This window comes from Chiloscyllium punctatum, chromosome 36, assembly GCF_047496795.1.
Source record: "Chiloscyllium punctatum isolate Juve2018m chromosome 36, sChiPun1.3, whole genome shotgun sequence".
NCBI lineage: Eukaryota > Metazoa > Chordata > Chondrichthyes > Orectolobiformes > Hemiscylliidae > Chiloscyllium > Chiloscyllium punctatum.
In genome coordinates this window covers 73,433,135-73,456,164 of record NC_092774.1, presented here as the reverse complement: position 1 = coordinate 73,456,164, position 23,030 = coordinate 73,433,135, and the positions used below count along the sequence as shown (strand labels likewise).

The 23,030-nt window shown below is 45.0% G+C and overlaps 1 protein-coding gene and 1 long non-coding RNA gene across 5 annotated transcripts in view; one reads left to right on the top strand and one right to left on the bottom strand.

Annotated features, from left to right (window-relative positions):
* The window catches only part of LOC140460685 (uncharacterized), a 30,235-nt gene extending 13,645 nt beyond the window's left edge, over nt 1-16,590 (top strand). Inside the window, exons 3-4 of the long non-coding RNA XR_011954282.1 lie at nt 12,819-13,377; nt 15,734-16,590. This is a non-coding gene — a long non-coding RNA (uncharacterized lncRNA). The remainder of the gene's footprint in view (nt 1-12,818; nt 13,378-15,733) is intronic.
* A 253-nt stretch (nt 16,591-16,843) lies between these two features.
* On the bottom strand, nt 16,844-22,699 carry LOC140460664 (uncharacterized). 4 transcript variants are annotated; one of them, XM_072555280.1, is made up of 2 exons: nt 22,550-22,699; nt 16,844-20,022 (listed from the first exon to the last, which is right to left on the bottom strand). In XM_072555280.1, the coding sequence occupies exon 2, from the start codon at nt 19,647-19,649 to the stop codon at nt 18,423-18,425; it is 1,227 nt and encodes a 408-aa protein (XP_072411381.1). In that variant the 5' UTR covers nt 19,650-20,022; nt 22,550-22,699; the 3' UTR covers nt 16,844-18,422. The 4 variants fall into 4 exon arrangements, with proteins under 4 accessions (XP_072411381.1, XP_072411385.1, XP_072411382.1 ...); XM_072555284.1 differs by lacking the exon at nt 22,550-22,699 and adding an exon at nt 22,428-22,446; XM_072555281.1 differs by lacking the exon at nt 22,550-22,699 and adding an exon at nt 21,276-21,488.
* Between the last annotated feature and the right edge of the window lie 331 nt (nt 22,700-23,030).

Here is a 23,030-nt window from a genome sequence, read left to right as displayed (position 1 = left end):
GAGTAATAGGCTGTGAACAATCTATTTTGTTCAAGTCGTAACAGGGGGCTTTTCTTGAGGCGAATTAACTTTCACACTTTTTTTAATCCTTGGGTTCCTTTTAATTTTTTCCCCTCTCACCCTAAACCTGTGCCCTCTAGTTTGGGATTCCCCCTCCCCCGCGGAAGAGACAGACAAAAGGAATGAGATTTGCAGTCACGGGGAAATAAATTGTGGCTCCCGCCTTTTTTATCCCAAGTTGGCAATTGGACACAAACTCTGTCAGTAACAACCAGCGCCGGTCGCCATTGGTCAGGTGGAGTAAGGTGTGTTCTGATTGGGCGGGGCGTGAATGACGCGCGTCACTGAAGGAGGAGACAGAAAGAAGAAGAAAAATAAAAATGGCGGCGCGAGGCTGCGGTTTTCTCATCGACTCACCGGGCGGTTTCTGACGGAGGGAGGGGGGCAGACAGGCATCGTTTACCTCAGAAAATACCTTTAAAATACATTTCAAATTAAAGTCGGAACTTTTCAAACAAAAGTTGTGAAGAAAAGGAGACAGTCCCCGGTGGTGGGGGGTTTATTGTTTATTTTTGTATAATTTCCGGGGCCCGGGAAGGGGGAGGTGACGGTTACCGGGTGAACGAGAAAACAAATTAAAAATGTCGGCGGTGGAGGAGAGAGAGCCGGCGCCCGCGGCTTCTTCGGCGGCGGCCGGAGCCCAGGAGCTCAACAACCCCCCGGAGCTGGAGGAAGGTCCGAGCTCCAAGAAGCGGGGGGTCCGGCTGGAGGCTGGATTTGCTCAAGGCTTGTATCTATTAACTTATTTAAATGGTACCTACTGTATGGGGCTATGGTTTACATTAAAACCGGAGGATCATGTCAGTGTTTGTTTATATTTAGCAGTTGTAGTTGGTCAAATACACTCCCTGGAGGAGCACCTTCTATGATGCTGCATTTCTTGCCTTCTGCCCTTCCCCCATTTGTTATCTCACATCTCGATTTTACATTTTATTTGGTCAAATTTAATTTCATATTAATGAGACTTGGTATTCACTGTGTTATTAATTTGTCTGTTGGATTATTGTAAGAAAAAATTAATGGTGTCATGTCATTTCTGATGTCAGAGTTTGACATTGAATGTGCAGATGTGAATATCAGTAAGTTGTGAAAATAAATCAAGAACTTGTGGTTCTAACAAAAAAGCAGTTCACTGATTGTGAGAAACAAAGCTCACACACCTCAATAATTGCAGTCCGAGACAAAATCTGAATCAGCAATGTCCTTGAGTTTACACTTGCAAGTGGGTGAGATGTCCAGTGCCTATAAGGCAGAGGACATACACACACCAAGTTCAATTCATACATAATATTTATATGATTTGATGTCTTTTGTTTTACATCGCTCCTCCCCTGCTTACATCGTCCACTTCCCTAAGACCGGCCCCCATTACCCCTGTTTATCTCTTGCCTTATCCGGCCTTGTCTGTGACAAAATGCTTATTTCTGGCCTCAAAAGGCTGTTTGACCTCATCCTGCTGTAGGTCATTGTTGGGCATATTCTTTCTTCATCATTATCTACCCCCTTCATCTGTGCCTTTCCCGAGGCTGTTCTGATCCCGATGACCCTTTTAATTGGGGTTTGTTCCTGTGTTTTTGTAAAAGTGGGAAGCAGATGTTTATACCTACTGTTTGTACAGGCGTATCTAGCTTAACTTCATCCCCTCACAACATCTTATCTATTTGCCCGTAATGTCTGCCATTGTTTTACTGGCACATCTCATTCTGACATACAATTTTAGCTAATACAAAAACAATTATATATTTCCTCCACATTGTTTCCATTCTTGTTGACTCAGCTCGTGGCTAAAACAATTACACACTGGTGTGAGTTCATTTTACTTTGTAAAATTGAATTGCAGAAGTAACATTAATTTACCTATATCCCACAATTTCCCCCTTTTCTTTAATTACCATTTGTTATCTTCTGCATTTTCCTTTTAGGGGCACCTGTTTCATCAAGGCTGTTTCAATCAGTCTTTGGGTGAGACCGCGCATACAGGGTATGATACAACAGCCAATGCCCACTAATAACCCGACTGCTACTATCAGGGAAGTAAGGATAGAAACCACCATCCCCTTCTACCTTCCAAACCAGGATTCAAGCCATCCTGTGAGAGATATATCTACTCCTGAATTCTCAGCCAGTTCCTCTGCTAAGGTAGTCAATCCTCTTAAGACCCGAGTAATTGAACCATCAGGTGCAGTGTTATTAGGAATAAAGTTACAACAGCTTCCTCCGAACATCACACACACACACACACCCTTTTTCTGCTAAAATCCTATCAAGGGCCATTCTGTTTTCCCAAACCATCCTACTTGTCGCATCAAGCTGGTCTGATATTCCTTTAACCGCATCTCCTGTATAATTTATAAATCACTGTTGATTATAGAAAATGTAATTTATCCAATCTACATTTTATTAATTGTTACCCACCAAAAGAGAGCTAACACAAAGCCTGCTGCAATCTGGTTACGAGCCTTGAATTCATCAGGTAGCCCCCTAGGGACTCCTACAGAATCGAGATAAATCCTGTCATCGAAAGAAGTGTCTAACAGTAATCTCTTACCCCTTCCCTTTTTCCCTCCTATCTTTTCCTTCTCAAATGCCAGGGTAAATGGAATTGCCAATTGTACAATTGTACACATCCCTCTCCAATCTGGAGGTAGCGTGGGTCTCAATATTTTGCCTCCACAGTCCCACCACAGATCCGCTCGGGGAACCTTTAGTGTTGAGTAGTTCCCTCCCTTCTCCGTTTCAGTAACATTCTTAATCTCTGTACATAATTTCAGCTCCCCCAAATCTTACGACCGACTTGTACCTCGTCTACGCACACACGATGTGTGATTTCCAACTGCGGCAGAAAACAGGGGGGGAACTTTTGCATCTTTATTCTCCAAGGGAGCGAACATCAGAGATAGGGAGGTACAATTCCTATCATTCCATGCAGTCTCATCCTGATACAGGGCTATCATACATTTCATGCCCTTCCTGTCTCGCTTCCACCTGGAACCACCTGGAAAGGGAACCACCTGGGTCACTGGCCTACCGCAGGCAAATGCATAGAAATTCTTTTGTTCAGACTTTTCACAGTATACTTTACCCATTCAACCCAGGCATTTGCATCCCCATACCCAGTTTCTATTTCAATGGTCTGTTTCAAGTCCTTTACCTCTATAAATTTTACTACTTTAGGATCATCGGGAGGGGTGAAAGATTGTATCTTATTACGCAGTAGTTCTACCCGTTTTCCCTGTCCTACACTAATTAAAGAACAATAGCCCAAGAAATCCTTCCCATTTGCTTTCATTTCTATCCCAAACGTTTCATTTCATTGTATCTCATAGATGCCACCCACCCCCCCAGGATTGTTTCATGCCATGTAGTTTTCCTTATCGTTAGGTATGTTGGGTTACACTTTTTATCAGGACAATCACAAGTTGGTCGGAAGGGGGCCCGGTGTACTGTGACGAGACCATTATACTAAGTGCCATCCCCATAGGACTTAAGATGTATCTCAGAGCTGCGGTACTATCTCTGATTATCTACATCCCCACAATTTACTAAACTGCATACATCAGCATCTATTACTTGTGGATTATCGGATTCGGGAACCGTTAATAATACATATGAAAATGATATTTGACGAAATCCCAATACTAAAAGGGCTAGCATCATAATTCTAGCAGCATTCCCAGTATTCTAAACATCATGCTGAAGCACAAAAAGACTTAATATACAATTTTACAGAAATAATCCCGCGCTTGCGTCGCCACGGTATATTTAGTTACTCAAAGTCTCTTTAGTCTGAGTTTCAGCGGACCTTGCGTTGATTCGGCTGTCCAGACTTCTTCCTCAACTGGAGATTCCACTGGCCCTTTGATCCGAGTGTAGTGAGTCCAGCCTTTCTCCGCTGTCCTTATTGCCGTTTCGGTAGTCAAAAGAGCCTTGTCTGGCCCTTCCCAGTCCGGCTGCGATTTAGTCTCTGTCCATGATTTTACTAAGATTCAATCATCCGGCTGGATGGGATGAACGGTGAATTCAAGGGGTGGAGTCTCTGCCAGTAAACCCTGTTTCCTGAGGAAAAACAAAGAGGAGGACAAGCCCAGTATGTACTTCTTTAAAAACAAATCTTTAGTTTCGGGAACTGGCAATTCTCCATTCGTTCCCAAGTAAGGTAATCCAAATAAGATTTCATAGGGGGATAGTCCCAAATCTTTCCTTGGGGCCGTTCGTACTCGCAAGAGAGCTATAGGTAAACATTTGGTCCAAGGGAGTCTGGTTTCTATTATCAATTTAGAGAGCTGTCGTTTGAGTGTTTGGTTCATTCTCTCAATCCTTCCCGATGATGGCGGGTGCCATGGAGTATGGAACTCCCAGGAAATTCCCAACCCTTTCATTACCCCCTGTAACACTTTAGAGGTAAAGTGAGTTCCTTGGTCGGAATCAATATGGTTCACGAGCCCATTATCGGGGAATTATGTGGTCCAATATTGTTTTAGACACTCCACTCGCAGTGGCGGTAGCTAGGGGGTATGCCTCAACCCAACCAGATAGATGATCTACTATGACTAGCATATATTTTAGTCTTCCTACCCTGGGGAGTTCAGTATAATCTACTTGTATACTCTGGAAAGGTCTCAATCCTGGGTCTCTTCCTCCCGAGGTCTGTTTTCTCAAGACTTTCTTATTTACCTTTCTGCATATTATACATCCCTCACATATTTGTTAAGCAATTGTATATATTTCTTTACATCCATATTCCCTAAGAACTAAATCACACATTGCTTGTACTCCCCAATGGCTGCCTTGGTGTAGGACAGCCATAATCTCTCGCATCATCATTTTGTTTAACATTTCCCTTCCATCAGGTAACCTCCAATGCCCGTCTGCTGTTTTTACAGCCCCTAAAGCTCTCAATTCATTTTCCTCGCTTTCAGTATATATAGGAGCTTCCCTAGGACTTGGGACAATAGGTATTAGGGAATGAATCACCACTTCTTGTGGGTTCAGGGCTGCTTCCTTAGCCACTTCATCAGCTAATCTATTTCCCCTAACTTCTAGTTCATTTCCTTTCTGATGACCATTTACATGCACTACTGCTATTTCTCAGGGAAGTAATAGGGACTCCAAGACCCGTTTAATCAATTCTTCATGTACTAATTCATTCCCTCGGCTATTGATCAGCCGTTGTTCCTGCCATATCTTACCGAAAGTGTGCACATCACCAAATGCATATTTAGAGTCAGTGTATACTGTTCCCTCTTTATTCTCTAATGCCCTAAGGGCTCTTTCCAATGCATACAGTTCACAAGTCTGAGCTGACCACCCATTTGGCAACCATCCTGCCTCCACCACACTACTGTTTGTCCCGTCTACGACTGCATACCCATTATGTCTTTTCCCTTCAGTCACCCGGGATGATCCGTCTATAAAAAGTCTAGCCCCTGCATGAAGTGGAACATCTCTCAGGTCCATGCGGACCTTAGTTTGGTATTCTATAATGTCAAAGCAATCGTGCCCTGGATTCTGAGGAGAGTCTCCTTCCCCTTTCCAAAGAAAGGCAGCTGGATTTAAACAATTGTCAGTGACCAACACTAGATCATCCTTTTGTATTAATATTGCCTCATATTTCAGAATCTGCGAGTCTGTCAACCATCACCCAGCTTTTTGGTTTAGGATTGTTCTCACTTGGCGTGGAGTGCTTACTATTAGGGCTCCCCCAAATGTAAGCTTTCTGCTTTCCTCCGCCAACAGTGCAGTGGCAGCCACGGCCTGCACACACTCAGGCCACCCCCGGGATACTGGATCCAGTAGCTTTGAAAGATATGCTACTGGTTGTCTCATTCCTCCCCACCTCTGGGTCAATACTCCCAAAACCGCTCCCTTATCCACGGTAGCAAAGAGGTGGAAAGGTTTATCTAGAGAAGGTAAGGCTAACACGGGGGAATGGATCAGATCTCTTTTGAGTTCCTCAACTAGGTCTTTTTCCTCATCATCCCAACTTAGACATTTTGCTTCCCCTCTAATAGTTTGAGATATAATTTCTTAGTCTTCTGTGCATAGGAATCAATCCACAATCTGCAATAAACCGTTAGACCCAAAAATTTGCGTAACTCCCGTTTCGTGCTGGGCAGTAGCATCCCCACTATTCCCTCTGTCCGTTCCGGGCTTATCTTTCACTTTCCCTCACTAACTAAATGTCCCAAGTATTTCACTTCTTGCTCCACATATTGTAGTTTGTTTTTAGATGCTCGCAGTCCCTGCTGACCCAGGAAATTCGATAATTTGTTAGTGGCTTCTACTACTCTTTCTCTTTTCTTTTCCTGTTACTAAGAGGTCGTCTACATACTGCCACAGGGTAGTCCCCTTGGGGCTGCTAAATTTCTCCAAAATTTGTTCTAACATCTGTCCAAATAAATTCGGGGATTCCTGGGGAAGCACAGTCCATCGGTATTACTGTTTCTGTCCTGTCTTAGGGTCTTCCCACTCAAAGGCAAACAAATTCCTACCTTCCTCTGCCAAGGGACAAGCCCAAAAGGCATCCTTTAAATCTATCACACTAAACCATTTGTGGTCATGAGGGATCTCACTTAATAAGGTACAGGGGTTTGGCACCACTGGGTGCCTGATCTGTACTATTCAATTTAATGTTCTCAAATCCTGCACCAATCGATCAGTTCCATCGGATGTCCGCACTGGTAGAATTGGGGTATTATAAGGAGACTTACATGGCTCCAACAGTCCATCTCTAATCAATCCTTCAATTACTGGCTGCAGTCCTCGTTTACCTTCTATGGAAATGGGATATTGTCGCTCACAGACAACGTCCCCTTTTCCTTTTTTTAAAATTTACTTCAAGGGGAGGGATCTGTAGTTTTCCACAATTCCCTTCCCTAGCCCATACAATAGGGTCTATCTCTCTCTCCACATCCTCTGTCAACATTGCCTTTGTACAACTAATTCTTTTTCCTGAATTCCAATCCCCAGTCCTAAGAGGATAATTAAGTCTCTCCCTAATATGTTACTCCCGATATCAGAGATATACAACAGTTCCCCTGTGACCCTATCCTTAGGACCTTCTATCATCATAGGTTCAAATACTGGAACAGTAAATCCTTCCCCTTTTACCCCCGAAACAGTAATTGACCGTGTTGACATTCCTACTTTCTTTGGTTTAAAATTCAGCGATGACTGTGCTGCCCCGTATCTACTAGGAAGACTACCTCTTCCCTACAGGGTCCCACCTTCAGGTTTATCAAGGGTTCCTGGTGGGCCCCCAAGGGCAGGAACCCCTGACACCCCTATTCTTCATCAAAATTCATAAGCGGAATTGCCCTCTCTTCCCTTTTTAGAGCAGGACATTCCCGCTTAAAGTGCCCTATCTTTCCGCAATAATAGCATCCTGCCTGTGGAGACCTCCAGCTCTGCCCCTGTCGCTCGAACCCTCTATCAAACGCTCCCCCTTGTCCTCTCTGTCTGACATGCTGCCACCCACCGCTCCGGTTGCTCACTATTGGTTCCACTCTTTTCTTAACTACCTCATCAACTGCAGCTACCATCATTTTCACCTTCTGTTTCTGTCTCTCATCCTCTCTCTTTACAAACACTTTCTGTGCCTCTCTTAACAATTCATCTAATGGCTTTTCACTCCACCCTTCTATCTGCTGTATCTTTCCCTGTATGTCTGGCCATTCCTTTGTCACAAAATGTACTTTCAAAAGACCCTGTGCCACTGGGTCCTCAGGGTTCGTTCCAGAATATTTCTGCATTGAGTCTCTTAATCTTTGCAAGAAAGCTGAGGGAGTCTCACCTTTCTTCTGTCTAACTTCAAAGGCTTTAGTCAAATTCTGTGACTTCGGAACTGCCTCTCTTATTCCTTTTAGAATCAGGTCTTTCAATTCCCTCATTTCTTCTCTATGCTCCGGATTTTGATTTTCCCACTGGGGGTCTCTGAGGGGAAACTTCACCTCTCCCTGTCCAGCATCTCCATCTCCAATGGGGTGTTCCCTGTCCCATATTTTAATGGCTGTTCCCCATATAAGTCCCCTTTCTTCCCCAGTAAATAGTATATTCAAAATAGACATTAACTCAGCCCAGGTATACAGACTGGGCCCCAAAAATTGATCAATTTGTTCAGACAACCCTACCGGATCCTCAACCAGGATCTTCATTTCTTTTTTAAATGTTCTGACCTCCCCACTGCTGAGGGGGACACTTACAAACCCAATCTCTTTGTCCCCTATTGGTACCTCCCGAAGGGGATAAGTCATTACGTTCTTCCCCTTTTTCTTTTTTAAAGAAATATTGCAATATTTATAGCTCCCCATAACTTCAAACACCAATTCATCAATTCATGCTTGACTAACTTTAAAGCCTGTTCCAACTTGTAAATATATTTTACATTTTGAATATTAAATACTGAATTCAGTATTTAATATTCAAAATGTAAAATGCATACAGTTCTCAATTTTGAAATCCACTGTAATCACCCAGTTTTAGTCCCTTAATTTAAATCCAAAATTAGTTTTCTCAAGTAGTGCAGACCAATCATTGCTCAAGTACAATACTATAGGTCGTGAAATAATCAGAGCTGCCTTAAAAGAATTTGTCTATTCAAGTTAAAAACAAAACTTCTCATGCATGAACAATGGCCGAATCCAAGGTCACAGATATTAACCATAGAATTTTGTTTTTACTACAATCTAATGTTGAACTGAAACTTCAACTGTCCTCCATAAATCGCTTTTATGTAAAGATAAAAGAGATTAGTTAGAAACTGATAGTAAGGCAGTCATGACCTGTAAGAAGAACATTCTTTTTTTTCATAATCTCTATAGAATCCTTAACCTTAAAAGAAATCATGTTAAGTTTCCATAATAAAGATCAGATTCAAAACAGTCCCGGAACTCAAACTCCAGGGAATAAAACGCAAACATTCAATCACCAACAAACAAATTGGTGCATTCAAACCAAATCACAAAGGGTTAAACTTTCTACCAGCTGTACAGCTCTTTTCATTCTCTCTCTCTCTCTCTCTCTCTCACTCATTGACAAATAAATTCAGATATTTACAAACCCAGTCTTTGTCCGACCTGTATTTTGGCCAGAAGAGGCGGGATGAAGAATGGATTCCTTAGTCCATACGAAGCAACAATATTTAATCATCTTTTCCCCTTGTACAAGTATTATTTTGCCAATTCCACAACATCCTCCCCAAAGGACTTTCTGGAGGTATGTTGTAAGGGACCCCGCCTCCATTTCCATTGCTTTTTCCTTCTTTTGTTTTCCCGGAGGCTTTTTCCTTACCCACGGCACAACCCATATTGAGTTCCTTCGTTAGTCCCATATTAACTACAAAACTCAATCCCGGCCACCAAGGCAATACTTAAAAGTCAGGTTTCTTACCTTGGTCTGTCCACAGAGTTGCCTGGCCCATTGTCGCCGTGTTTACTATCGAACGCCTATCCCTGTCTGATTCAGATGTCTCTCTTGTGGGATTCGTACCAGTCGCCCAAGGGAGCAGACCAAGCCAGGACACGAGACCTCTCCTCAATGGGGAACGGGACACATCTTCCCAGTGTCCAAGGCCAGCCACTCCCCCCGGTGATGGAAAAAAAAATCCCGGATAGCCCCCAATTGTGAGAAAAAAAGCTCACACACCTCAATAATTGCAGTCCGAAACAAAATCTGAATCAGCAGTGTCCTTTAGTTTACACTTGCAAGTGGGTGAGATGTCCAGTGCCTATAAGGCAGAGGACATACACACACCAAGTTCAATTCATACATAATATTTATATGATTTGATGTCTTTTGTTTTACATCGCTCCTCCCCTGCTTACATCGTCCACTTCCCTAAGACCGGCCCCCATTACCCCTGTTTATCTCTTGCCTTATCCGGCCTTGTCTGTGACAAAATGCTTATTCCTGGCCTCAAAAGGCTGTTTGACCTCATCCTGCTGTAGGTCATTGTTGGGCATATTCTTTCTTCATCATTATCTACCCCCTTCATCTGTGCCTTTCCCGAGGCTGTTCTGATCCCTATGACCCTTTTAATTGGGGTTTGTTCCTGTGTTTTTGTAAAAGTGGGAAGCAAATGTTTATACCTACTGTTTATACAGGCGTATCTAGCTTAACTTCATCCCCTCACAACATCTTATCTATTTGTCCGTAATGTCTGCCTTTGTTTTACTGGCACATCTCATTCTGACATACAATTTTAGCTAATACAAAAACAGTTATATATTTCCTCCACATCGTTTCCAATCTTGTTGACTCAGCTCGTGGCTAAAAACAATTACACACTGGTGTGAGTTCATTTTACTTTGTAAAATGGAATTGCAGAATTGCAGAAGTAACATTAATTTACCAATATCCCACACTGATATTAATGGCATTGTCTCATTTGAGGATGATGACTTGAGTCTGACTAACAAACCGTTTCATGTAGTCACCCAATTTAATTAAAATTTTCTTTAACTTAATTAAAGAAAATAACTCTGGCATTCTAAGATTTGTACAATTTGTTTATAAGATTTATTTATACGTCCATTGCTCTCGATGTGGTCTCTGCCACATTCGGGAGACTGGACGCCAATTTGCAGAACATTTCAGGGAACAGCTGTGGGACACCAAAACTAAACGACCCCACCGCCTTGTGGCTGAACGCTTTAACTCCCCCTCCCAATCCATCAAGGACATGCAAGTACTCTGCTGCCTCCCCCTCCAAGCTCTAGCTACCTGACGCTTGTAGGAAGAACACCTCGTCTTCTGCCTTGGGACGCACTAACTGCATAGGATCAATGTAGATTTCACCAGTTTCCTTATTTCCCCTCCCCTCCACCCACCCCCACACCACACACCTTGTCCCAGATCCAGAGTTGAAAAATGTGGTGCTGGAAAAATGCCTAGAGGCCATACCTCTAGGAATTCCCTGGCTGTTCTCTGGCATGGCACTCATCCACAGATTCTATCAACAAACACATTGACCTGGACCTAATATGGCCACTGCAGTGGACAGTTGGAACTGACAACCGGAAGCGGCAGAGACAAACCACTATAAATGCCGGAGGAAACAATACAGAAGCACTTCACAGGAGGCTCCCAAGCACTGAGGATATCACCTAGACAGGGGATGAAACGTCTGCAACACAAATTCCCAGCTCAGCGAACAGAACCACAACAATGAGCACCCGAGCTACAAATCTTCTCTCAAACTTTGAATTGAGCATAGGAGTTGGGACATCCTGTTGCAACTGTCACACAACACAAGGCATGGTCCTTCTCTGACTGACCATCCCTTTGAATATCAGGGGGAAGACACCCCTTTAATTGTAACATTCAGGAAAGATGCCTTACTTCAACAAAGATGTGCTGTGCTCACAGATGTTTGGACAGAGGAAGGGAATTGCAGTCTGGGGTGAAGCTCAATCTTCATTCAGAGAGAGAGAGGAGCAGCAGTAGCTTCAGAAGCTCATGGTCCAACTTGTGCATCCAGACAATAGGGGGGCTCTTCTGGGCAAAATCTGGGAGTGAAGCAATGTCACCCCCTTTTCATTCCTTATCCTGGGAGGGAGAGAGAAGGGGGGAAGCACTGTTCACTTGCAGCAACAGGAGGCAGAGAGTATGAATCCAAGCAGGGAGCAGACTCTGCAAAAGTCAGCTTCAGTCGGCTTCTTCTGGAATATTGTGTGCAATTCTGGTTTCACTCCTATCGGAAGGATATTGTGAAACTTGAAAGGATTCAAAAAAGATTCACAAGGCTGTTGCCAGGGTAGGAGGGTTTGAACCACAAGGAGAGGCTGAATAAGATGGGGCTGTTTTCCCTAGAGCATCGCAGGCTGAGTGTGTGTTTTTTAAAGAGGTTTATAAAAACTTGGGTGTGGATGGGGTGAATAGACAAGGTCTTTTCCCTGGGATAGGGGGAGTGCAGAAATAGAGGGCATAGGTTTAGGGCGAGAGGGGAAAAATTTAAAAAGGACCTTGCAGTCAACCTTTTTTTGCAGAGGGTGATGAGTGTATGGAATGAGCTGCCAGAGGAAATGGTGGAGGCATCTGGATGGGTATATGAAAAGGAAGGGTTTAGGGGGATATGGACCAAGTGATGGCAAATGGAACTAGACTAATTTTGGATATCCGGTCAGCATGGACAAGTTAGATTGAAGGATCTGTTTCTGTGCTTTATGTCTCTGACTCTATGACTAGTGAAAAGCGTTGGCATTCGTCGAAACATTTATGCAACAGAAAATTATAAGAGGGTAAAGATAAGCCTCACGTCATTGATCCATGAATCCTGGTGTCGTATGGATGTATTTCCAGTAATAGAGTCAGTATAGCATGGAAGGAGTCCAAAAGACGGCTTCTTTTACAAAAAGTCACACTTAAAACTTAAATCTGAGTCTTCTGGAAATGTAAGACAACCGTGCGTTAATATAAGACAGATAAGTCTGGGGGATATGTTACGTATTTGATGGAATGTTTATGGCTCTAAAAGCCTGATTTGCAGTTGTTTCTGAGCTCATAATGTTGTACTGCAGAATATTGTATATCTTCAGTAAGAACGTCAATACCGCACGATAGATGTTCATTCAGCAACTTGAGTGAACTCTTCATGGAGTATGCAATCCACTACATTACCCTGCTGTATACATTTACATATAGATCAGCACAAAGATCTTGGGTATTAAGAGAGGAAAGAATGATCCACAGAAACTAGAATTGTGTGTTTTGATTTTCTATTGTGGACTGACAGCGATGACCTTTGCAATCTCTTTCCACAGGAATATTACAAGAGAAGAATTTGGAGGCAGAAATCTCAGACCAAACATCACATCGAAGTCTGACAGTCGATTGATTCACCAGGACTTGGATATTGATGGCCTTGAAAACAAAGGGGAGAAGGTCTGCCTGCTTTGTTAGGTTTTAAACGTCAGTGTGACTGGAAACTCAGAGTCTCACATACCCACACACCAGAGCAGTGACTGGAACATGCTTTACAGACTGAATGAGAGTCCTCCAATTATCAGCGGGTTCACCAGTAACACCACACACATGGTGTAAGAGAGAGCGAGTTTCAACTGATTGTTGAACCTGGAGAAATACGAGGACACCTGCACCATGGAGAAATCATGAAAATGTAGGAACGGTTTCCCTTCCCCGCCTGCCCGATATTCATCAGCATTTATACACCAGGCAGCGGCCATTCACCTGCATTCAGCACGGGAAAGGCTTCACTCAGTCGCATCACCTCTTGGTCCACACCGGGGAGAACCTGCTCATCTGCCCTGTATGCTGAAGCAGATGAAGGACATTTTTTATCCTGGATGGAGCATTCTGCAGGTATACCTGAAATAGATACATTTGTCTCTGTCCCATTGAGTCTCCAGCACAGGGCGAGGCCAAGCTGCTCAATTGGTCTCTGTGTTTATTCTCCACCTGAGCCTCCATCCACCCCTCTTCATTGCCCCCCATCTTCCCTCCATCAGCATAAAGGTATCCCCCACTTTTCCAAATTTCGCTTTACACTACTTCACTTTTACAAAAGACCTACATTAATACCTGCTCCCACAAACAGAAAGAAATCTGAAGAGGATTGTCGTTTTTACAAAGAAAGGCATAATACAAATTAACTCATGGTAATTGCTTCTTCAATTTAGGCCATTTTGGCTTATGAAAGGAACACTCAGCTTTCCCCCACTATTTGAAAGTAGTATCAATACAATACAGCACAGTCTCAGGCCCGTCTCACTTGGTTTAGGCACACACACACCCTCAAGCCTGTGCTAATTCTTAATCCTTACTTAGACCTGCTATTTATTGCCCATGTGTGGGTTCTGTTCCTCTGTTCACCTCCCATTCATGTGTCTATCAAGATGCACCTTAAACATTGTTAAGGTGCCTGCTTCCACTACCTGCACTGGCAGTGCGTTCCAGGAACCCCCACCGCCCTTCTGTGTGATTCCCCACCCCCACCACCTCTCCCCAAACAGTCCCCCGCTCACCTTGAACCTGTGCCCTCTTTTAGTTGACCTTTCCACTTTGGAGGGGAAAAAAACGCCTCTGACTATCACAGAATCCCTCCAGCGTGGAAACAGACCATTCAGCCCAACAAATCAACACCGGCCCTCGAAAGATTAACACATGGAGACCCGTTCCCTTACCCCTATTATCGACATTTACTCCTGACTAATGCACTGAACTTACACATCCCTGAACACTGGGGCAATTTACACACAGACAATCCAACTTAACCTGCCTCTCCCTGGACACTGTGGGTAATTTAGCATCGCTAATCCACCCTAAACTATACATGTTTGGATTGTAGGAGGAAGCCGGAGCAGCCAGAGGAAGCCCACGCAGACATGGGAGGTGGGGTGCAGGGATAACGTGCCAACTCCACACAGCTAGTTGCCTGACACTAAAATGGAACGCAGGTCCCTGGCACTATGAGGTGTCAGTGTGAACCGCTGAGCTACCCTGCCACCCCTGTCCAGCCAATCTGTGTCTCTCATCATTTTGTCGAGGTCTCTTTTCAGCCTCTGTTTTTCCAAAGAAAACAATCCAGGTTTATGCCTCCTCTGCTCATAACGAGAGCCCTCCAGACTAGGCAATGTCCTGGTGAACCTTGTCTGTATCATCAGCCAGAGCACCCACATCCTTCCAGTAGCACAGTGACCAGAACTGCACACAATATTCCGAATGTGGCCAGAATAAACAGCTGTAATGTAACTCTTACACTCAAGGAAGCGTGCTGTGTGCCTTCTTGACCACCGTGCCCACCTGCATTACCACTTCCACGGATCTATATGCCCAGATCCCTCTGTATGCCAGTGCTCCTATGTGTTCTGCCATTTATCATACAATTCTTATATTTCCTTCATCTCTATCGAGCTTCACCTTAACTGTCTTTCTCTCCATCTCTTTCCCCCCCTCCTCACCCCTCCACACATCAGCATACCATAAGACCACAGGAGCAGAAATTAGGCCATTCAGCCCATTGAGTCTGCTTCGCCATTCAATCATGGCTGATACGTTTCTCAACCCCATTCTCCCCGTAATCCTTGATCCCCTTGATACTCAAGAGCCGAGCTATCTCAGTCTTAAATATACTCAGGAACTTGGCCTCTGCAGCTTTCTGTGGCAGTGTATTCCATAGATTCACCATACTCTGGCTGAAGAAGTTTCTCTCCCCTCTGTTCTAAAGGGTCTTCCCTTGACAGGAAAGGTGAGCCCTCAGGTTCTAGTCTGTCCTACCACTGGAAACATCTTCCCAACATCCACACCGTTCATTATTCTGTCGGTTTCAATTAGGTCCCACCCCACCCCCCATCCTTCTGAACTCCATGAAGTATAAACCTAGAGTCCTCTAATGTTCTTATGTTAAATATTTCATTCCTGGACCATTCTTTTGAACCACCTCTGAACACGTTCCAGGGCCAGTACATCCTCCCTGAGATATGGGGCCCAAATATACATACAGTACTCCAATTGTGGCCTAACTGGAGACTTAGAGCCTCAGAAGTACATCCCTGCTTTTATATTCAAGTCTGATGAAAATAAATGCCTTCATTGCATTTGCCTTCCTAACCACTGACTCAACCTGCAAGTTTACCTTGAGAGAATCCTGGAGTAGAACTCCATAGTCTCTTTGCACATCAGATTTCTGAATTTTCTCCCCATAATCCTTCTGTTCCAGAGTAGCAGCAGAGATTTCCAGACACCTCGATTGTTTTCAGGGATATCAAGGGATCTTGGGAATTGCCACTATCGCAAGAGGAGGCAGAGGGGAATGTGGTGTGGTCCTTTAAACTGCAGAACTTTCCAAATTCCCTGAGTCAGCAGGAACTCTTTCTGGACCAAGAAACAAAAGGGCCACTGAGAAACTGCTACATCAGAAGACCTCAGAGGCAGAAATTAGGCCATTCAGCTCATTGAATGGTGGAGCTGACTTAATCATTCTTAAGTATCAAGGGTTACGGGGAGAATTGGGTTCAGGAACGTATCCGCAATGATTGAATAGTGGAGCAGACTGAATGGCCAAATTTCTGCTAGTTAACCATCCCTGGGAAGAAGGACGCAAAACAACAAACTGTTTCCTGGGACAGATGAGCGAAGTGTTTAATAACCTCATGTCAAAAGGACAATTAAGTTTGTCTGTGGAAGGAAGGCCCTGACGTAAAAGGGTTTTTTGCAGGAAAGGCTGTATCAAACAAAGCACTAAACCTCGAGGATAAGAAGGTAAGCTACAGACCAGAGATCTCCAGAAGTGTGGGGAGGTGGTGTTAGAATCAAAAGAAACATCACATCACAGATTTGAAAGTGAGGAATCTCCACCAGAATTCAACCTCAGAATGATGTAGCAGCAGTACTTGGAAGAAAAATGCTGCATTGAATCCCTGGACACTTCCAGAGACATAAACTGTTGGTGGAAACTCAGTTAAATTCAGCCATCAATTGGGAGATAGCCAAGTTGTGAGTGAGGTTGAACTTGGTTACTTGAGGAGTTTTATTTTTGTTGTTACATACAAAAAAGTGTAAATCATTGTTTCAGCAGTTAATTGTGTGCAGTTTCTGAGTTAAGAGCCAAATTAAGGCGATTCACCCACAACCACAGTGAGAGGCTGCGATTCATGTTGACTCCATTGTTTTCAGCAGTACATCACGTCAATACTCTTATAAAGCGAAGGCTGACAGCACCACCTTTCTCAAACAGAAACACCCAGAGGAGCGTGTCACCCAATAATTTGTAAAATTAGCATGAAAAGTGGTGTAACCTGCTCTAGTGATAAGAATAAATCCTCAACACTTTAAAATCAACAATCAGCAATTTATTTATCCAACTCTCACAGTGAACAAATGAACAAAACTAGTAACAAACTGGATAAAGGCCAGGAGCAGATGGGTGGCACTAGTTTAGTTGGGGATCTTGGACTGGTTGGTCTGAAGGGTCTGTTTCCAGGCTGCATGACTCCATAGCACGGAATGAATGGGGATCCATCCCAAAGATGATAAAGGTTTCAAGTACCACCTTAGGCAAATGTGTGGACTCCCTCCAGATAACTGAGGGCAGTGAGGCACTGTGAGGGTCAGTAGATCAGTCAGCCAGCCAGTTCTCTCCAGGAGACTTGTCTCAAGAAAGGAAGTGGTTTCCTGTCCCATCAGCCAGATTATCCAGTTTGGATAATATTTGGTCGTCTTTCTCCAACAAAATATGTAGTCAGGGCAGTGTCTATAACAAATATGTTATTAAACTTGGAAGAGTGCTGAAGACATATACAAGGATGTTGCCAGGACTCAAGGGTCTGTGTAAAAGGGAGAGGTTGGACAAGCTAAGATATTTTTATTTAGAGCATTAGTGACTGAGAGAGGCCCTAAGAGAAGTGAAGAGATCGTGAGAGGGTGAATGCACTCAGACTTTTACCCCAGGGTTGGGGATGTGAGGGCTAGAGGGCATCAGCTTAAGGTTAGAGGAAAAAGAATAAAAGGGAATGTGAGGTGCAACTTTATTTATGCAGACAGTGGTAGACATATGGAATGAGATGCCAGCGGAAGTGGTTGAGGTGGTACATGAACAACATTTAAAAGGCATTTGGACAAATACGTGGATAGGAAAGGTATGGAAGGAAATGGGCCAAGTGCAGGGAAATGGGCTTAGTGTTGATGGACAGTTTGGTCAGTATGGACCATGTTGGGCCGAAGGGCCTGTCTCCTGCTGTGGGACTCTATGATTCGTGTCGCTTTGTCAGTCCGACAATTTTGAGTTTCCAAATGAACATCTCACTAAATCAGGCCGAATAAAATCCAATCTCATTCGTCAACTCTGATGCAGAGGTGCTGGTGTTGAATTGGGGAGGATAAGGTCAGAAGTCACATGGCACCAGATGAAGTGATGAAGGAGCAGCACTCATGAAAGAGCAATGCTCCTAAAGCTTGTGATTTCAAATAAACTTGTTGCACTGTAACATGGTGTCATGTGACTTCCGACTTCTTCAACCCTGGGTTTGTCTCAAACTTGATGGGATACTTTGTCCAACTCGGCATATTTTATCAGTATCGCTTGGAGGAAATTTTTTTTAAGATTAGATTCCCTACAGTATGGAAACAGGTCCTTTGGCCCAACAAGTTCACACTGTCCCTCGCAGAGTAACCCAGCCAGACCCATTCCCTTATCCCTATTCCTCTCCATTTACCCCAACTAATGCACCACACCTACACATCCCTGAACACTATGGGACAATTTCGATGGGCCAATCCAAACTAACCTGCACACCTTTAGACCGGGGAAGGAAACCGGAGCACTCAGAGGTAACCCATACAGATGTGGGGGGGGGGCATCGTGAAAGCTACACACAGACTGTCATCCCGAGGGTGGAATTGAACCCAGGTCAGCTTCGTGACCTGTCGATGCACTGGTGCCCCCGCTGGTGCCTCTGCAAGTTGCAGGACAATGTGAACCTCCGCCCGCAGTTGGGGCAGGCAAACGGCTTCTCCCCGGTGTGGACCCATTGGTGGGCCAGCAGTTTGGAGGAGCGGGTGAACCCCTTCCCACACTCGGGGCAGCTGAATGGCCTTTCCCTGGTGTGGACCTGCCGGTGGGACAACAGGTCAGAGGAATTGCTGAAGGCCTTACCACACTCAGGGCAGGCGAATGGCCTCTCCCCAGTGTGGATGCGCCGGTGTCTCAGCAGGTCAGAGGAATTGCTAAAGGCCTTCCTGCACTCTGGGCAGCTGAAGGGCCTCTCCCCCGTGTGGACCCGCTGATGGGCCAGAAGGTTGGAGGAATTGCTGAAGGCCTTCCCACATTCTGGGCAGCTGAAGGGCCTCTCCCCAGTGTGGACCTGCTGATGGGCCAGCAGGTTGGAGGAATTGCTGAAGGCCTTCCCACACTCTGGGCAGCTGAAGGGCCTCTCCCCCGTGTGGACCCGCCAGTGCCTCAACAGGTTGGGGGAATTGCTAAAGGCCTTCCCGCACTCTGGGCAGCTGAAGGGCCTCTCTCCCGTGTGGACCCGCTGATGGGCCAGCAGGTTGGAGGAATTGCTGAAGGCCTTCCCACACTCTGGGCAGCTGAAGGGCCTCTCCCCAGTGTGGACCTGCTGATGGGCCAGCAGGTTGGAGGAATTGCTGAAGGCCTTCCCACACTCTGGGCAGCTGAAGGGCCTCTCCCCTGTGTGGATCCGCCGGTGCCTCAGCAGGTTGGAGGAGTCGCTGAAGGCCTTCCCGCATTCGGGGCAGCTGAATGGCCTCTCCCCCGTGTGGACTCGCCGGTGCTTCAGCAGGTCGGAGGAAGTGCTGAAGGCTTTCCCGCACTCGTGGCAATTGAAGAGCCTCTCCCCTGTGTGGAATTGCTGGTGGGTCTGGAGGTTGTCCACCCAAGTGAACCCTTTCCCGCACATGGAGCAGTAAGACGTCCTCTCACCAGTGTGTATATGCTGGTGGGCTAGCAGGACACAGGAGCAAGTAAAGCCCTTCGCCCGCTCGGGGCTGGAGAATGGCCTCTTCCCAGTGTGATTGCAGTGATGAGCCGCCAGGACAGATGGGACACAGAAGCCCTTCCTGCAGTCGCCACACTTCCATGGTTTCTCAACAGGTTGTGTTTCCTCGGGTTTCTCCATGGCCGAAGCTTCAGCTGCACACACACGTGTACAACCCCGCCATGAATTCTTCTTTCCAGGCAGTAGAGTTGTTTCAGGCTCCACACTCAGTGCGTTGCAACAGTAGGGTCTTTCAACCAGTGCCCCCGTACTCAAACAGGAACCAAAAAGAAAGCTTTGCTCCTTCTCACAGAATCATATTTGAAAATTGTTGTGGTCCTGATGGACTGAGTAACTGTCAGACACTGACGTGAAAGGGAGGACTGGAGACGCTGGAGAGTCAGGGTCAAAAACTGCGTCGCTGGAAAAGCGCAGCATCAGAGAAGCAGGAGAATCAACATTTTGAACATCAGCCCTTTATCTGTTGACTTTGAAACTTCTGTCTTCAGATAGTCTGTAAGAAAAGATTACAAAAGTCATCACTGCCAGTCCGGTTAAGAGTGAGATATCAAGGCATTGACACTGACACCAGAGAGAAACTGTACACACAGATGTGGCAAATGTTAGTGGCAAGCCAGAGTGATAGAGATATTAGGCACAGAAACAGACCCTTCGGTCTAATTCATCCGTGCCAACTAGATAACCTAACCTAATCTCGGCCGATTTGCCAGCATTTGGCCCACGTCGTCTAAACCCTTCCTAATCGTATACCCATCCAGATGCCTTTTAATGTCATAATTGTACCAGCACCCACCACTTCCTCTGACAGCTCTTTCCTTAAACACGCCACTTTCTGCATGAAAGACTTATCCCTTAGGTTCCTTTGTTAAGTTCTTTTGCTTGAGCTTCTTACACTGCAATACGCCAACTTCTGTGAACAACCAAACTTTATTAAGTACAGTACAAGCTGTGGAGAAACTCTTAACACTCTTCGCAATGCTAGTACACAACAGTACCAAAAGAAAACAAATCCCTTAAACAAAGTAAAACTGAAACAGAGGCTTACAGTTGAAGTTAGAAGGCCAGAAGGAGACAGTGTTAGCAGCCTCTCTCCACATAGACCACTGCTTAACTCACCCAAACGAGACTCCAGCTTTCAGGACTGACCACTCCCCTTTTATTATACAGGTCATTTCTAAAACATAAAAGCTTTGGCCTCAAGTCTCATCTGTTCACATATAACCAAAAATGCCTCCCAATACCGTTTTTCATGTCTGTACTAAACCAGTCGCTTCAGAGCCCGGGTCTTTTTACCACCCCTCTGAAAAAAAACCAAGGACACAGCATCCTTGAGAAGAAGGACCAGCTTTTAGTAAAAGGACCAGCTTTGTGACAGAGGGATATAGGCCAAACACTGGCAGGTGGGATTAGATTAATTTGAGAACATAGCATGGAGTAGTTGGACTGAAGGGACTGTTTCTGTGCTGTTTGACTCAGTAACTGGTCTGCAATGGTCTGAAAACCATTTTCTTGCCTTCCCCCATAAACATCCAATTCTTTGTTGTTCCAAAATCAGATGAACTGAGCCTTGAATATATTCAATGATCCCATAACTGCAGGAAGACATCCCCACTTCTGGACTCAATTCCTCTTGCTAACATAACACCTGCTTTGCTCATTGCTTGCTGCACCTGTGACAACTGGCATTGACTGGTATGGAAGGACGCTGAGGCCCCTTTATACACATTCCTGATGAAGGGCTCGTACCTGTAACGCGGACTCTCCGGCTCCTCGGATGCTGCCTCATCTGCTGTGCTTTTCGAGCACCACACTTTTTGACTTTGATCTCCAACATTTGCAGTCCTTTCTCCACATCCCAATATATCACCATTTAAACAATGCATCTCCTTTCTGCTGTTTACCCCCCAACAGGGAATGCTATCACTTCACATCGTGGTACTGCATTTTCCATGAGTTTGCCAACTGAGGCACAGACCTGGCTCAACTTTTCCAGAATCTGTCCCCTCCAGAAATTGAGATTGTGAGAGAGAGAGACAGAGACAATAGAGATGTCTCTGATTACACGCTCCTTCCGGTCCTCCAGGGCTTCCTATTGGTCCAACAAAAGAAGATCACGCGCAGTTTTCACCGACAACCAGGAGCACGCACAGGTTTTGCGTGGCATGGATTGGGTAAATAGACAAAGTCTTCTCCTGGGGTGGGGGAGTGCAGAACTAAAGGCTTTGGGCGAACTGGGAGAGACATAAAAGAGATGTAAGGGGACCCTTTTCACACAGAGTAGTGCATGTATGAAATGACCAGCCAGAGGAAGTGGTGGAGACTGGCATAATTACAGAATTTAAAAGGCATTTGGATTGGTCTATAATAGAAGGGGTTCGAGGGATATGGGCCCAGGGCTGGCAAATACACTAAATTAGGATAACTGGTAGGCATGAACAAATTGGACCAAAGGGTATGTTTCTGTGTTGTACATCTCTATGACTCCAATATAAACGGTTCAGAGGGATATAGGTTAAACACAAGCAGGTGGGTCCAGTTTAGTTTGAGAACGTAGTCAGCGTGGACTAGTTGGAGTGAAGGGTCTGTTTCTATAACTGATCTGGATTGGTCTTGCCTACCCCCATAACCATTACTTCTTTGTTGTTCAAAAATCAGATGAACTCAACCTTGGATATATTCAATTACGCCCTAACTGCAGGAAGGCGTCCCCACTTCTGAACTCAATTCCTCTTGCTAATATACCACTTGCTTTACTCACTACTTGCTGCACCTGTCTGACAACTTACACTGACTGGATTAGAAGGACGCAGAGGCCCCTTTGTTCATCCACACATCATTATTGATGAAAGGCTCGAGCCTGAAATGTCAATTCTCCTGTATTTGCCATTGAAAAAATACCTGGACGAACTTTCCAAGTCTGTCCTCTTCCTGGAATCACTCCGTTTCCCTTCAGTTCCTGCAAGTCAACAGCTCAACCCCAGAATAGAAAAGGGGTTGAGAAAAGAGTGTGTTGTACTCACAGATGTTGGACAGAGGAAGGAAGTTGCAGTCTCAGGTAAAGCTCAATCTTCATTCAGAGAGACAGGAGCAGCAGCAGCAATTTCAGAAGTTCATGGTCCGACTTCCGCATCCAAACGATGGGTTTGCTCTGATTGGCAGGAGGACCAGTCTCCATCCGGTCCTCCTGAGCTTCTCATTGGTCCATCCAAAAAGGTCACGGAGTGTTTCCGCTTGTTGCGTGGGTATGCGTCATGGCTTGCTGACACCGTGGCACATGCGCAGTGCGTTGCTGACACCGAGTAGCATGCGCAGTATGGAAGTGTTGGCATTACTGACAGATTTGCAAGGTTAAAAATCACACAATGCCACGTTGTTGCCCAACAGGTTCATTTGGAATCACTAGTTTTGGAAGCGCTGCTCCTTCATCGGTTGGTTGTGGAGCAGAATCATAACACACAGACTTTATAGCAACAGGATTGCAGTGTCATGGAATGGAATATC

What these genes read in the sequence shown, in the direction of transcription:
- LOC140460664 (XM_072555280.1), bottom strand. Translation starts at nt 19,649, where the DNA reads ATGGAGAAACCCGAGGAAACACAACCTGTTGAGAAACCATGGAAGTGT.